At 39.4% G+C, this 17,667-nt stretch overlaps 1 protein-coding gene across 1 annotated transcript in view; it reads right to left on the bottom strand.

Moving 5' to 3' along the window:
• The window catches only part of NT5DC1 (5'-nucleotidase domain containing 1), a 110,078-nt gene extending 95,311 nt beyond the window's left edge, over positions 1–14,767 (bottom strand). Inside the window, exons 1-5 of the mRNA XM_016163623.2 lie at positions 14,597–14,767; positions 9,735–9,826; positions 8,253–8,324; positions 6,100–6,206; positions 1,345–1,424 (exon numbers count right to left, since the gene is read on the bottom strand). Coding sequence (XP_016019109.2) covers positions 1,345–1,424; positions 6,100–6,206; positions 8,253–8,324; positions 9,735–9,826; positions 14,597–14,689 — 444 coding nt within the window. The 5' untranslated portion in view covers positions 14,690–14,767. The remainder of the gene's footprint in view (positions 1–1,344; positions 1,425–6,099; positions 6,207–8,252; positions 8,325–9,734; positions 9,827–14,596) is intronic.
• Positions 14,768–17,667: the final 2,900 nt, after the last annotated feature.

Below are 17,667 nucleotides of genomic sequence, written 5' to 3'. Positions count from 1 at the left end.
AAATGTAACACATGCAATAATTCTGTTTCCATGAATAGCAGAAAATACTTGGCAAGCAATACTATATTCTAAAACAGAGACTCATGTTTTAGAATGAATACATAATAGGTTAATAAACTTATTCTTCTAAATGTGATTTTAGAAAGAGAAATCTTCCATGAAAATCACTGCTACAAAGATATATACTCGTATGACTAAATATTGCATAGCTCATATAGCCCAAATAAAAGTATAAAAAGTATAGAATAGTTTTAACATGAGTAAATTTACAACACTATAGCCTCTGAGATATCATAATATGTTACTTCATGTGCTATGAGGCTAAGAAGCCTGAAGCCTTAAAATCCTAAAAGCTGGTCTCTTTAGAATTCAGTGCATTTATCTGAATTTCAATGTAAAAGAGTATCGAGTCTCTATAGGAGACATCAAGGAGGTTCTGAATCCAGAATGTAAATCATCTTTATTAAGATTTTTTAAAACCAGAAAGCAAATAAAATTTTACGTTAAAACACACAACCCTACAACCTTTTGTTTCTTGGAAACATTAAGCAGTGTTTCCATCTAAACAAAGACCAACTACTATAAATTTATATACAATTATATAAACTCCAAAATATTTAAAGACTGATACATTTGACTGTAGTTACTATGAAATGAAAAAGTGGCTCCATCTCATGTTAACAACTTCTACAAACATACCAGAACTCCACAGAAACTTTCATAAACACATGACTGTAATTCTGAGTAAAAAATAAACCACTTACCTATGTTCTATTATGAACACAATCGTCGTGACTTTAAAAGACAACATATGCAAAAAGGAAAGCGAATCTGACATAAAATTGTGTCACGGGTCTTAAGTTCAAAGAATAAAATGATATAACCAGAAATCTATTTAATTTTGATATACGGTAAAAAAAGAAAGTGTATATGCTTTAAACTGTGCTTAAAATGAATTTTAAAATTTTATCTCGTTTTTCTGGTTTTACATTATTTAGAATTCTTAAGGATATGTGGACTTTTCTTAATGACTTTTTAAAATTCTGTTAATGAAACCAAGAAAATATTTTTCCAAATTTAAGTTTGGTGTTTTTTTTTCCTAGACTTTTGCACCCCCTGCTGGAGAATATATTGATAACCTTGGGGAAAAGAACAATCACTGCTATTTAATTTTCCAAAAATATTTTGACCAAATTCTCTGTTTTACCTTCTTCAGTCACCTCTGAAACCACAAAGAGGAAACTGAGTAAAATCTCAATTCAAAGGATATGTATAATAAACCCTCTGATTTATGACTAACTACATATACATAGTTTTCTAAAAAATGAAAAAAAATTTGTTCACCTTTGTTAAAGAGTCCACCACTCTGGCACATAGAAGAGCTCCTGGCAGGTCAAAGTAGTTATCATAAAAATAGTATTTTCCTAAAAAAGAACAAAATTTTAAACTGGGAACAAATTAATGCCTCATTTGTGTGGCATACACGTAAACTTGGCTGAAGAGACAACAGATTTTGGTTTAGTTAAAGAAGACTCTACTTCAATTAAAAATCACTCCATCACAGGCTTTTTAAAAAGGTTTAAGCCATAAGGATGCTACAAGAAAGTTATAATATGATATTCATAAGTTAAGCATTTTATTCAAAAATATTTAAGTTATATTTTTAAACAAAAAATAGGCTATACCCCAAATATAAAATGGATTACGAAAAAGCCACAATCTATGCTATTAATGTCACTGAATTTCAAAACACTCAGCCTAACACTGGAGTACCACTAAGTGCTCTCAATGACAGTGCCTTTCCACATCTGTGCTGGATGGCCCACCTATGGTACCACATTTAATTTTTATCCAATTTCAGTACAGTGTAAGAACTATCAGGGTGATGAGAGAAATAAAAAACAAAAAACAAAAACAAAAAACCCATATATCACATGAGGACACACTGTGCTTATCTAGGAAAACCTAGGAGCACAGGATAGGCATACTCCAGGATCTCAGGGAGGAGAATTTGACTTATCCTGTTTGGCCCTATGGCAGAATTGAACTCTAGCCCTTCTCTGTTACAGATGTCACTTTTGAATCTGCTGCCCATAGGCAGACACTGTTGATGACCCATGTCGCATCCTTGGCCCATGTCTAATCCCAGCCACAGCTGTGCTGAAAAGTGTCATTCCACTCAAGCACACCTGTCATTCGTTTTCTCTGGAAGCCTCTGGAGCTCACGTGGCTCATGTGGCCTCAACCAACATGGTCAGGAGCCAGTGAACAGATGCCCAGCCTCCTGTCCTCTGGATTCGCAACTCCGGGAGGTATTCTCTGTGCTTCTCCTTAGAAGTCCCAGTGGAATCCAGTCCCCAGTGGAATCCAGTCCCCAGGGTTCCTTCCTTCCATCTCTCACCCTCTCCACCGTCTCGCCACTGCCTGCTGGGATCAGGAGCAACCACTCTGCTTTGGAGAAACCCAAACCCATCAAGTCCTCTAGAGACCTTGGTAGAAAGCAGAATAAAACAGAACCAATAGGTACAGCCAGATTTAATTTAATGTAAGAAAAGTCCTTTTCAAATGGTTGTAACGACTCTTGTGCACAGTATTATAACTGCCTGATTTTGAGTCTCACTTCCTCCCATTTGTAAACTATATGTGAGGTTATTGAATACAGCTGTCTTTTCTTCAGCATCCACTAAGCACAATGCCCAGCATATGGTAGGCACTCAAAAAAAGGTTTGTTGAATGAATGAGTCATCCAATAACAGAATGGATTATTTTGGAAAGATGGAGTGTCACAGGTACATTAGGAGAAAATCCTGTCTATCCCTTTCAATATCATTAATGCCCCTCACTTCTTATTGTCGAATTATGAAGAATGTATAAAAATAAAGTCAAAGTTCTGTTAATTCACAAATCAGCTGTGCTGGTTTGTGTGTCCTTTCTCTCACTTGAGAATATTTTGGTTGACAATCTTCCTGTTTTTTTTTATGCTTTCAGAGCTGAAATTGTTGGGGTAACATCTGACTATTTTTCATTCCGAGGAAAGGTGAGGAATGGCTTTTCCAGAAATCTGCAACAAAAGGAAGATGATATCCCACATACATTTCTGCCCATGCCCTGCTACACTGTAAGACCACAACAAACTGCACGTTCCCCGGACCCCAGACAGTGGACACAGCTTCCAAAGATTAATTAACCTCCCCTTTATCTCATCTTTTGCCTTTAACACCAGAGGGACCTGCCTGATGGCAAGCTGTCCTGAGCACTGTGGCATCTCATCATTGCTAACTATCTATCTTTGCTTTCTCCCTCTCTTCTCTCCCTTTGTGAGTATTAATAGAAGAAATTCAGTTCAAGGGTTGGAATATTGATTATGAGTTTTGATTTGGGTCTAATCAAATAACTGAAGAGTTTAGTGAGAAGGGTTCATTGACTCCCACTCACAAGGCAACAGGCTGATATCACTCAACTGTTAAGCGTGGGCTGACCACTGTGTGGACACAATGAGAATTGTTCAGCCTTGACCCATTAACTGGGCCAGGCTGTGACCAAAACTCTGAGACTGTACTGCATGAAGGCTGTGACCCTTCATCTGTTTACACAGCAGATAGCTCATTGGAAGTGAAGTAACTGGTGAGCTCAGTTCAATAAAACAAGTCTCTAAATCAAGACCATGTTCCATATTCATTAAGTTTTGCACACAGAAAAACGTTCCCCAAGAACACACTGCCAACACTATTCCCTTTGCGAACTACATATCCTTAGTGGTAATGGAACAAAGGCACATGAATGAACCCATTGAGGGTAAGAGAGCAATTTATGTTAGTATAAGTCTCATTTGTCTTATAGATGTGATATTTTCTCCATTTGAAGATGAGAAAAAATGATGCTGAGTGTCCTAGTAATTGACCAGATCACTCTCTTCAGCAAGTAACAGAGTCAATATGTTCCAGGACTGGTTCCAAGGCCCTGTGACTTCCACTATACCAAGCTATTTCTGCATAAACTGCCAGTTTGGGGTGGGGGGGGAGGGGGGAAGATCGAGTCAAAGGAAAACCATACTTAACCCAGGTCAACAATCTGAAAAGGGATTATGAAAAACTGTCATTAAAATGTCTATATCCATCAGTGCTTTAAACACCAAAATGTACTGGTTGGGAATGTCTCCGACAACTCTGCTTAACTTCGAGGATGAATACACTCAATGTAAGAAACAGTATATAAAGAATCGATTGGAGTTTCTAAAAATAAAGGCCATATTTGACTATATTAATAAAAAATGTAAGCCTGCATATCCTTAGAGCATCTGTACTTCTAGGAATTTACCCCAGATATATTTACAAAAGCATAAAGCATGAAAATGTCAGCTTGTTTGTAATGCCAAATATCAGACACAATGTAAATGTCCACCAAGAGTGGACTGATAAATCATGAGACAGGCAGTGGATGGTAGAACATGCCCGCACTTTTAAAAGAAAAGAATGAGGTATATCAGTGTGTGTGCTAATGTAACAGGATCTCTAATTAACAGATGTAAATTAGAAAGGGAAAAATATAGAAAATGTATGATCTCTTTTATATATTTTTTAAAAAGTAAGCTTTGGCAAAAGGGAACGTTGGGGGACAAGGACTGGATATTATCACCATTTTATTCCTTTCTGTAATATTTAAATTTGCTAACCATATGCTTACATTACCTTTTATAAATGTAAACAAAGTTTAACTGGGCTGCGGAAAATCAGGCTATCTTTCTTCTTTTATATACCTCTATATATTAAAAAAAATAATAAGTACAATTTTTTAATGACATTAGCTTTCCCTTTTTATTCTGCAGAAATAACAGGCCTCTGTTATGTCACTGCCTGGCCACCAGGCCCCTGGAAGAGAGACTCTTCCCTAACCAACCCAATTAAGAGTAGATAAACTCCAAGACCATCCTCAGAGGGCTCCTGGGTAAATTAAGCACCAAGGGGAAGCTGTTGATTCTCGGAGGTAGGGCATCCAGTGGGCAGAGCAGTGAGTAAACAGGTGGGGTCAGATTGGGTGAATATTCTTTTCATAGCTGGAAAACACTTTACCTCTTTAAAACACTCCGTTTCTAAATAGATGTCAGAGTGAAACACTTAGCTATGTGCCTAGTGTTTCTGAGTTATTAACAGTCTAAATCTAGAGAGACAAGAATTCTCTATCCTCACTTGAGGAAAAGGCTACCTACCCATTTGACTTCCACTAGTTACTGTGACTTGAGATGTGTGAAAGCATTCTATATCTAACCCCAAAGTGAAGTCTGTTTTTCCTATCAACTTATTTTATCAAAAGCACTCATACTTCCTGACATTTTCATCTCTCTAGGGAAATAAAACTCTCGAAAGATAGTGACTGTAACAAATAATGCAAACACAATAGTGATAAGGAATAACTCTATTTTCAGGTTACCACATTTTCTAAAGAACAGGTTCATTTCAAAACTGTAGTGTGAGAGATGACCAAAAATTTAGAACAAATGAAAAACTAACAATAATGACTTTTGATAACATCTGTTCATGTTTTAATCATTCTCTGTTACTTTATGCACATCTATGTCTGTAAATAATTTTTGAAAACTCTTTTCATGTTTACCCATGGTGAGGCTCTTTAAAGACTGGGAAAAATGCATAAAATCATCCCCAATAAAGAAAAAAGACAAAAGGAGAAGATACTAGAACTGACAGTAAGCAAGAGAATTCTAGAAAAAAGGAGAGGTGGGTAATACGAATGCAGGGAGAAATGGAGGATGGAGAAACAAAAGTAAGGACTGAGCAGATAACAAACTGATAAAAATACAGATCACTAAGGAATGCATTATTCCTAAATGCTATCTTTTTACTCCAGAACAAAAGCAGGAAAAAGGAGTATCAACAAAAGGTTAAATAAAACAGAACCAATTGCCAAAGAGAAATCAGATATATGTAGAAAAAACATGTCCTATTCCTATGAAACCACAGCTGCTCCCTTGAGCATCCTGCCCAGCAAGAGGCAAGAAGAGCCTTCTTCATATTCTCATGTAGCAGGTTCAGGGTCCAAAACAAAAGGGGAGGAAATGGCAGTGCTGCCCCACGTGAGTCATACCTGACCGGCAAGCCATTCCAGTGTCTGACATGAAGTACTTCCACTTCTTCCTGCCATATTCCTCGGCCAGTTCCTCGGGAGCCATCATCCTTGTGCCATGGCTTGCCCTGGTTTGGGGAGACGAGACACACTGCTCATCAATGGCTCTTTTGAATGCCCCTTCCTCCAGCCTGGCTACTGTTGATCCCATCTAAAACTGATAAAAGTTTTCCTTGTTTCTGTTTTCAATTGGATGACTTCCCCATGTAGGATTCTATAAGGCATTTCCCTTGACAGCTCTAGTTCTTCCTCCATTTCATCCATCAACTAGCAAGGGATCAGGAAGGAGCAGCTCACTGAGGTCCACATTGTAGTCTCTGCTCTGGATCTATAACATTGAAACTGTAATTTCTCTGAAAGATCTATGATACTACCCTTTTCTGAGAAGTTTTCATACAACTATGAAGGTAAAACTAACCTAATTGGAACGATTAAAAAACAACTGTATGGATTAGGTCTGGCAGCAAGAGAGAAAGAGCAGCAGAAAGCAGAGTTAGCATGTAAGCAGGAACAGTGGGAGGCGCCTGGCATGCAGGGGGTGGGCCAGCTGTGAGCACAGAAAACTGCGAGGGTGGGCGAGCCACCTGTCCACTCAAGGACATGACTGTGGCTAAAAACACAATGGAAGGAAACGGAGATGTATGTGATGAAACAGAATAGTAAGATAAGAAAGTAGCTATTTTCGGTGCTTATAATATTGCTTTTGCATCAGTTGGTCCTGCTTAAGGATGCTTAGCCTATAGAGAAACAGCTGATATTTTATGTAGTTTATTATGAGAAACTATAATGCTAGAGAGTATCATTCTTCTCTTGGTGTTACAGTGTGGTAGCAAAGCAAAATGAAGGGGAAAAGAAATGAAATAAAAAGGGAAAATGGAGGAAAAATCACAAATGGGCTCCTTTTTATAAAGAAGTTAAAATTTTAGAAAGCGATATGTAAAGATGGAGGAATCTTGAGTAGGAAATATGATCAGACAATGATGAAAGCAGGCATCAAGGCAATAGCTAGTAAATTCACAACGAACTGCAAGTTAGCTATAACTTAAATGGAGAGGGTCAGACCTTGCAGGAGGGTTGCAGGGAGCAGGGGAAATAGACATAAAGATGAAAGAAAGAAGCAAAACTGTGGAATGTTTTCTATTCTTTTACCCATGATTTAAGACAGCCAAGCACATTGCAATAATATGACAGTTGAGTTAAAGGTCAGGGTCAAAGCTACATTGTGTCTTGTTACCCAGGGAAAAACATGCAAATGAATAATAAAATAATCAGAAGCGAGGCCACACCAACAGCTCTAGCTAGCTGCACCTCAGGGGGAAGTCTGAGGGAAAGTACGAGTTTGTACTGTGCAAAAAGAATGATTTATCAAAAGAGAGAGTATGTATAAAGGATAGCCTGCTCTGAGCATCCTCTCCTGTGAGTATAAATGATAAATCGCACAACTGCCTGGCCATGTTGACTTGCCTGCACTATCAGTACTGGGGGAAAAAATAGATGCTCACTCTGTGGTGCCCTCTGTAAGACTCAGTGGCAGCTGCTTCTCAATTGTTTACCTTACTCTTACTGATACTCAAAGTGTTGGATTCTTCCCAGGAGGAGGGAAGGAAAGGTAGTTAGCACTGAGTACAGGAGAGGGAGAGAGATTGATGAAAGTTCAGTCTAGAAAAACTTAAAGAAGAAAATGAGTTTTGCATGATGGAGGCAAGTTTGGATAAATGGAGGAAGAAAGAGAGCTATGTATGGACCACCAACCCCTACCCAACATCCATTCTCCTTCTACCTTAATAAAAGAATTCCAATTTTATTCCAGATACCAACATATCCACTGAACACAATGTAATTCCAGTAGTAGTGTTGGTTAACGACATAAAGCAAGTTATTAATGTTCTACTGTATTTCCTGCAAATATTTCTGATGAGCTAAATTTAAAGAAACAAGATGTTTAAGCCTAATGTTTAAGATTTAAATGGTTGAGATGATTCATGGAAAGAACTGCAGGCACATGGACAATTTGTCACCTGATTGACTAAAAAAATAATATTTAAATAAACTTTAATGATCAAATGCTATATAATAATAATGTCCTGGAGTCAAGTTTTTCACAACTAATTTACCTGAGGACAGTGCCGTTATCTGCAAGTTTAATGAAGTTCCCATCTTCCAGATCCAATGCTAAACCCTTGCAACTAAAATAGAAATGTTTGATTACCAATCTGTTCATTTATTTACCTAACCCAAGAAATAATCTATATTTTCAAAAAGTCACAATGTGCAAAAGGGCTCCTCCCACCCAGGTGAATGGTAAGTTAATCAAACAATTAAGACCATCCAAGAATTCTAAAATTAAATATCATCCATAGAGCAAGTATATAAGGAAAATTGTTATGTGAGCAAATGAAAGACAGCATGTTTACTATCTAAAATCTTTAAGCTTTTAAAAAGAGGAATACAAAACTCAAAAAGAACAAAAAATGAATAGCATTCCACATCTGTTAAGATGTACAAATGTTTTCCATTAAATAAAACACACATACCTCCCCCTCACCCTCCCACACACACATTCACAATCATATTCTGCAAGTTAAGATTTTAGCCAGAGTCTTTCTTTACTCCTTGGATTTTGCCTCAATTTGATCAGGTTATAAGACTAGCCCTCTGGGGCAAGGTATATTATCGAAAACGACTAAAAGAAAAGTCAAATATTAAGTTTTAGGTTCTTCAATATAAAAGACTTGTGGGATTTGGGGAGAAATACAGATTCATTGTTATAAATAATAAGAGCAAGGAGGCATAATGGTCGAGAAAATTAAACAAAAAATGGCAGGGTACTTTAGAAGAATTATTTACTTTGGTCCACAGTAAAATTTTCAGACTCAGTGGTTCATATAGTAAATTGGTTTTGTTTCTTCCTTTTACAAAAGGAATGTATCAAAAAGGACTAACTAAACATTGGAAGAATGTATAATAGATGAACATCGTTGCTCTAGAATTACTTCCTCATGTATTTTTGATGTGTTTTACAATTACTATTAATTTTTATCTGATGAATTTAAAGTGGTTTAATAGAATTTTGGATTTTTTTTGTTTGTTTAAATGAGGAAGAAAGACAAAAGAAGCCTCAGGAAGCTGAGAATCCCAACCTAGAGTCCTAACCTCAGAAGGGAATAAGCAGTAAGAATCTTAGACAAAGGAATATCTTTCCGAATTACAGAAAACTGTGTTCTAATTGAGACACTTATTCTCCTATAGTTCTGTATTTAAAGGGCAATAAATACTTTTTAAAAGATGGAAATTTTAGAGACAGTTAATAACCTCTGAAATTCTTAATAATGATGCAACCATGAAAAAATATCCAAATTAGTCACATACACTCATAGCTCGTTTTCACATTTACTTAACTGTCTAAACTTAAAGTAGAAAGGACTTAATTCATTAAACATAAAACTTTCAATATAGAAGCCATTTAGTCCTTTGACTCAATTTCTCATTTCACTTTCTGCCTCCATAGAAAAGAAAGCATTAAAATTTTACCAGCAACAATTAAAAATCAGAGGGAATGTGCAGACTTTAAAAAAAAAAAAAAAAAAAAAACCCACCAGAAATCCCAGTCCTCTGGAGTCACAGTGAGTAATTCCTTTCCATATCCTTTCTCCTTGACCAGGAACTGAGCAAAGCTATTATAAATGAGCTGTAGACAAGGGAAGAAAAAAAAGAGAAAATAAAAAATTCACCATTCATTCTTAATATCACAGACCTGAAGACCTAATGGGATCACTCATGGGACAGGTGGGAGGGAAAGAGTTGTAAAGCTCTTCAGTTTAATCTCTCTTCACAGGCAATTCAACACTCCTGTGAGCCCCAGGGAGCTGTAGTGCCTTTTTCATACTCCAAAATTATGCCATCAGTACACAATTAGACAACTTAATCGAGTTACAATGAGTTAGAGATCATTAAGACTTGACGAAGCTTTGTCAATGTATTTAACACATCGCCAAGATGATAAACATACTGACCACTTTATCATTACACTTATCCTCGGTTCACCTTGCTGGAAAGGCCCACCTCAGTTGATAAAGTTAATTCACATATCAGGCTCACAAAATGGATGCTGCCTCCATGGCCCTGTGCACATCACAAATCTAAAGCTAAGTCAGCCTGCACTGATGGAAACACCTGTCTAGGAAACCTAACGTACACCAATCACACTCTTCCAACTGAGCTATAGTACCTTACCTTACCCTAGGAAATAGGACCTGCTAGTCTATTAAGGATATCCCCAACCTCCTAGCCAATCCTGTTTTGTTTCTGCATTGCCTCTTCTAATGCTCCATAAAACTCACTCTTGCCCAAAATGCTTCCTGGGTAGTGCTCCACTGTGGATGAGGCACTGTACTCCCCCAATCCATGGCATGTTTTCCCTTTAATACAGGATATCACACTCATTAATTGTTTCTGTTTTGACACAGGGGAGTCTCGAAGAGGAATTCAAACAAGGACCAGGCAGGTGATCTAGAATAGGACTCAAGAAACCTCAATCACATGCAGGAAATCTCTCTCTTATTTTTCCACCGTAAGAAAAACTGAGGGGAAAGGACAGAAGCGGCCTCCAGAAGCAACCACAAAATAAATATTCGCCTGATGTTGACAGACCTGACTTCTCAACAAAGAGCTTATATGCTCTTTAAGTACTATTATTATTATCAGTCACGTGCTGGTTAAAAAGGGGCCTTGACCTGTAGTATTTGCCCATTTACATGGTATTAATACTCCCACCATGGCCAGTTTCAAGCTACCAATGGTTACTGTACACTATTAGACTTGCCTCTGGTCAAGGTAATTTACTTGGTTTTGGACAATGGGAGTTCCTCACCTCTTGGCAATACTGAGTAAGATATGAGCCTGTGATTCTAACAGGTTAGGTTTCTTCCTGAGAGAAATGAGCCCTTTCTAGTAGGGCTGTCAACAGGGGCATCCACAGCTGTGTCCCTTACCTTTCGGAAGAGACATTTCTGTAACAGGAGAGAATGAGGTCAATGTGCAGGGAGAAGCAAAGTACAGTGGTGCTGAGAAAAGCAGAGAACTCTGTGTCTTCGGAACCCCTCTTCTAGTCTCAAAGCCTTGGTTCTTGGAGCTTTTCCTTAAATTATGTTGAGTTATCGCAGAAGCCTTCACAGGGCATAGGGCCTCCATGACCAGCCTCCTTCCATCCCAGGCTTGGCTGCCACTTACCCTCCCTTGCAATCTCACCTGATTGAAAATGCACACGCCATACCAGCTGCAAATTGGTGACCTATGGGCCATATGCAGACCACAATTTATGTTTGGTTCCTACCTGAAGTTGCCAGATAAAATATGAAATACCTATGTAAATTTGATTTTCAGATAAACAACAAATAATTTTTTAATGTAAGCATAACACATGCCATATTTGGAACATATGTATACTAAAAACGTTTTTGTTATTTGAAATTCAAATTTAACTGAGTGTCTTGTATTTTTCTTTGCTATATGGCAAACCCTAGAATCCTGCTGTTTGAAAATGAGCTAACATTTAACAATTGACAGACCTCTCACACAAGTCTAGATTTCTAACTCGTCTTAGAATTAAATCTGGCAAGACTTGAGTCTCTACTCTTGGCAAATGCTGGCAGGAGTCCAGCAAGGCTGCCCTTTCAGAAGGGGCGTGCACTCCACTGGCTGTTACAGGCCCCACTCTGCCACTCACACAACTGTAATTGCCTGGTTCCATACAATTCTGAGTCTGTAACCCCAGGAGAACATAAGTGTCATCACTCCTAGGATGCCTTTCCTAAGCCGGCAGGTGCGGTGACGTGCCCAGTTCCAATTTGCATAGCACTCTGCACTCATTAAGTGACTATGAGACTGAAGTGAGGCGCTCACAGCATTCCGTGGTGCAGCCGCCACTGACTTCTCCAGCATCTTCTCCTACTACTACTTCCCATCTTCTGCTTGCCAGCCACTTCTAGGTCTTTGCCCTGGCTGTATTTCCTCTGCCTATAGTTTTCGCTTTGCCTCCTCACCTGCTGTGGTGAGACCCAGCTCAAGTATCACTCACTGCAGGGTTCTCCTCTGGGCTTCGCAAAACACATAAACCATGAGGGCGGGGGTGGGGTGTGTGGCAGAAATCCGGCAGCCAGACCACCTTGCTAGGTGATTCTGGATAAGCTACCTGTCCTTTTTGTGCTTTGGTCTTCCTCACCTCTAAATAGTGATTGTGATGATAAAAACATCTTCCTCTCATAGCAGTTGTAAGGAATCAAACCGGTTCATCAAAGTAAAATGCTTTTTAGAATAGTGGCTCTAAGTGCCATTTTCAGTGATTAAAATACCTATTATTTATTTAATCATTCCACAATTATTTATTGAACCCACTATATGCCAAGCACTGAGCCTGACACAAACAACACACAATAAATAGCCAGAGATACAGATGCCAAGAAGCCATGACTCTAAGGCTTTAGGGGAAGAGTTCAACAAGTAAACAGAAAAATTTAATGCCATTTGTAAGTGCTATGAGAAATTAAGGGTTTTGTGGAAAACTGGAGGTAGGATGGGGGAGGAAAGCCTGTTCACAAAGGGAATGCTATTTAAGATGAGACCTGATACATGAGAAGTTAGTGTCACAAGGGCGGAAGGCCCCAGGCACAGGTAACAAAGAGCCTGCAGCAACGGTGGTAATCCTGCCCTCATCACAGGGGACTGAAGCTAACTCCTGAGCAATTTAGCCCATTAAAAGGCCACTCAAAGGCCTGTGTGTTATCTGTATACCCCCAACTCTTTTACATTACTCAGCACACTGCTGATACTTAAAAGATTTCTAAACCAAACAGGATCCAAAGCACACTAGGTTACTGTTTCCAAACTTTAAACACTACTTATATCTGAGGCGAGTAGTGAAGAAGTCTTGTCTTCGAGAATCTTGCATTCTGAAATCTCATGCTCACACATGTACAAAATTGGCTATAACATGACAGTGGTTTTTAACAATATTTCCTCCAAATGAAGATGACTAGAGAGAAGATACAACAAAATGTGAACCAAGAGTGGATTTGAAAGGCACAGAGGGAAGGAAAATATGAATCAAAGACCTAGAGATAGTGGCCAAAGGATCAAGAAGTAAAAAGAAGCCTTCGTAACTATCAATATTACTAAGGAAATACCTGTACAATAGGAAAGCAGAAAAGTATAACAGTACTTTTTTTTTTTTTTTTTTAAGTGTCTGTGCCTAGAAAACAGGAGTAATTCAGACTTTCTTTTGACCCTCCTCATCCGGGTACCTGAACTGCTGACTGGGACACTGACCTCACAATAAGTAGCCTGGTGGATGTCTGCACGGGTGACCTAACGTTCTACCCATAAATTGTGAGGCTTGGAAACGGTTTGGATGGTGCCCACAAAAGCAAACACATGTACATGCAAGATCCTGTTCTAAGCATTAAGCATCTATTACCCATTTAATCCTTGCAACCAGCTTTTGAGGTCATTCAATTATTAGCCCCATTTTACAGATGGCAAACTGAGAATAGACACGGGTTAAGTAACTTGCCCAAGGTCACAGACTTAGGAACAGAGGAGCTGGTGTCCTAAGCTAGGAAGTCTCCCTACAGAGTCTCACTTTGACTACTGTGCTCATAACCAGCTTTTTCTGCTTGAGTGCTTAGATCTTTGACAAAAGAAAAAAAAAATCTGTGAATTTTTCATGTTTCCCTGTGAAATCAAAGTATTGGGGTAAGAAGGACAATTCATTTGAGGGTACAGGTGTGGAATCATACATATTCCACCTTTCCCTCCCCACCAAAGCACAGTGAGGACCCAAACTTTGCAGACTGTCGTTAGGATTAGAACTTATTTAAGGTGCAGGGAGCACGTGGTAGGTGCGCAATGTGTATTTTCTTGTTAAAAGACAAGGTTAGGGCTAAGATCTTAATGTCTTTTGGGCTAGTATTCCTTCCAATACATCACACAATCTCTCCAACTGCAGTGTTTCAAAACTGACAGGTATCGCATGAACGTGCAAAGGGAAAAATGTGGCCAAGCAAAATACAAGCCCCTAACGTGGCTGCGTAGGCGCGCTGCTGGTGCCCAGAATAAGACTCGCAGATAAGTTCCAAGCCAGGAATCTGCAAAGGACATCCCCAGGTCTCCTAGTCCCGCCCTTCCTCTGCCCTAGGAGCTGTTACCCTAGCCTGATCTTGCACAATTTGTCTCCTCCTCCCTTTTCTCCTGCAACCCTTTCTCAAACTTGGCTAGTGGCTGGGCTCAAATATCCGGAGCCCAGGGTGCGGGCGGGGAACCGGGGATGCACACTTCCGTCCCGTCTCGCGGGCGGAGGCCGAGTTCTGCGCAAAGGCGCGGCGGCTGCAGGCCCCCGGCGGTGCTCGCCCCAGCCGCCATGAAAGCTGCACGCCTTGCGCCCAGGACAGCCCGCGCCACTCACCGGGGCGCTCTCGGGCAGGTTGTAGCGACAAAGAGTGTGGTCCAGGTCGAAGCCCACCACGTCGCAGGAGGCCAGGGAGAAGTGCTGAGCCATGGCTGCGCAGGCAACACCGGCGGGCGCCTCTGCGCGGGAGGGTGCGAGGAGCGCGCGGGCGGGACGCTGCGGGATGGGACCGGCAGGACGCTGCAGGGCAAGGCGGGGCGGGGCGGGGCGGGGCGGGGCGGGGCTGCGTCTGCGACCGAGAGGCGGTGCGGCGGCCTCTAGCACTTCCCGCGCCAGCGAACGCCGCCGCGGCCACGGTTCCCGCCCCTTGCGCGTCCAGCCTTCCCCGCGCCCAGCCCCGCCGCTTTGCAGCTTGTGCCCTGCGGCTGACTCCCGCATGCCGGCTCCTGCCCTCGGATTTCCCTAGACGGGATGTGACCGCGTGTCTTTCCACTACTGCAGGAATTGGGGCCACAGCTAAGACTCAGTTGGCACTTAGCCCTTGACGCAAAATTAATCAGGACTCCCCTTCGATTTTGGGGCGCCGGGGAAACGAAGAGTTTGTAAAGTTAGTCCTGACACTTTACTCTTGTGTGCGGAATAATAAAAGATTATTGAGAAAATTGTGTCCGCTAATGTCCCTCTATCCTTATGAACCTAGAATTTGGAAGATCTTTTCGCTCACGAGATCTCTGACCATAGGTCGCTTTAAAAACTTTCTATTCCATAGTAAATTCCTAAGTAGACCTTTCTAATAAACAGTGGTCATTACAAAATAGACTTAATTAGAAATCGCGAAGGACCATTTTGAAAAATGACACAGGGTAAGGAAAACAATATGGTTATTTTGTTATTCGATTATTATAATGAAGGATTTTTCTGTGGAAGGACTTTAGGAACTTAACAGAACATACTACAGAAGAGAAAATTTTATGCAAACAAGATTTTTAAGGTTTAAAGAATGTAAAAGATCTGAGTGACAGTTTTCTCAATTCTCTCAAGGACTGCAGATAGCTAGTATCATTTTAGATGTGTAGGAGAAAAGTTAATTCGTGCTTAGGGCACTTAATTCTCTCTGAGAACTATATATGAAAGGAGTTCTCAGAGAGAACTTTGAAATCCTTAAAATCATTTAAAAGAAAATACAAATCTCATTAAAAAAGAGAAACTATAAATTTATTATTGTCCTGTTGCTTCTGTTTTAAATTTAAAGGATCACTAGTGGGAAAAAAAAAATCATGACATAATAAAAATACATTTGAAAATTACTCTTACACATATTAACCCTTACGAGGCTAATAGACCAATCAAGAGATTAATGTAGTGCAACAAATCGTTCGATTTTGTAGGACCCTTATGATACCTAGTGAACCCATTTGAATAATTGACAACTAGTTCCATTATAACTCTTAAAAACCCCAAACAAATCTTTCGAATAGCAGCAGGAAAGAATCCTCGAGAAGACTGAGCTGTCCATTAATAAGAGCCCAACAACCATGTGTTTAATGCCTGCCGAAATAAAAAAAGAAAAAGTTGAATTGTTGCAAAGCTTGTACTTATTTCCCTTTCTTAAATCTATTGACCATAGCTTTGACCTTAGTATTATTCCCGGCCCTCTTCAGTAGAATGTGCTTGCCAAAGTCAAACTTCAGGTGGACTGCATTCTGTTGGGCACAAGTCTCCTTGAAGGATATCTTGTTTTACTGTAGGAATAGATGTAAATCGGAAGTTCAATATTCAATTTAGATACCAATTAATTTCTGTTTCTTTGAGTGATATATTAAACATGAGAACTCATACAACTTAACGCCGAACACCCCCTAAACGATCCAATTAAAAAATGAGCAAAGGACCTAAATAGACACTTCTCTAAATAGACGTTTTGCCAGAGGATAATACAGATGGCCAACAGACGTATAAAAAGATGTTCAACATCACTAATCATCAGGGAATGCAAATTAAAAACACAGTGACATGTCACCTCATACCATTCAGAATGGCTCACATCAATAAATCAACAAATAACAAGTGCTGGTGAGGATGTGGAGAAAAGAAAGAGAACACTCGCACGCTGTCGATGAGATGGTAAATTGTTGTAGCCACTGTGGAAAACAATATGGAACTTCCTCAAAAAATTAAAAATAGAGCCGCAATACACCCAGCAATTCTACTTCTGAGTATTTACCTGAAAAAAATGAAAACACTAATTTGGAAGGATATATGCACCCCTGTATTCATTGCAGCATTGCTTATGATAGCCAGGATATGGAAGAATCCTAGGTGTCCATTGATAGATTAATAGATAAGAAGAAGTGAAATACATCATATTTATTATATGTAATATGTATGATATATATACACACAATGGAATATTACTCGACAATAAAAAAATAAAGAATGAAATCTTGTCATTCTCAACAACACAGATAGACCTAGAGGGTATTATGATAAATGAAATGAGTCAGAGAAAGACAAATATTGTATGGATTCACTTATATGTGGAATCTAAAAACAAAACAAAACAAGTAAATCAACAAAACAAAATAGAAACAGACTCATAGATCTAAAGAATAAGCTAAAGGTGAGGGGGTGGAGGGATGGGGAAAATGTCAATGTTAAAGACTGAATTATGTTCTCCCCAAATTCGTATGTTGAAGCCCCAAGCTCCAAAGTGACTATATTTGGAGATAAGGACTTGAAGGAGGTAAGTATGGTCGAATGAGGTTATAAGAATGGGACCCAATTTGATAAGAGGAAGAGACTCTAGAGATGCACATGCATAGAGGGAAAGCCATGTGAGGGCATAGGGAGAAGGTACAGTCTGCACATTGAGAAGAAAGGTTTTACCAGAAACCAACCCTACCTGGTACCTTGATCTTGGACTCCCAGTCTCCAGAACTGTGAGAAAATAATTTTCTGTTGTTTAAGCCACCCATGTGGTATTTTATCAAAGCAGTCTGAGCTAAGCAAGGAGATTTGACTCAATGTGGTTGTATCAAATCTTCACTATTTAAAAGATCCCTAAATGACATAAACTTTGGCTTGTTATTTGTTGGTTTTTAAAATTTTGATACTTTTACTTGACATAA

The sequence above is a fragment of the Rousettus aegyptiacus genome, unplaced genomic scaffold, assembly GCF_014176215.1.
Source record: "Rousettus aegyptiacus isolate mRouAeg1 unplaced genomic scaffold, mRouAeg1.p scaffold_m13_p_1, whole genome shotgun sequence".
Lineage (NCBI taxonomy): Eukaryota > Metazoa > Chordata > Mammalia > Chiroptera > Pteropodidae > Rousettus > Rousettus aegyptiacus.
Note: the sequence above shows the minus strand (reverse complement) of the source record. Positions and strands in the feature narration are given on the sequence as shown.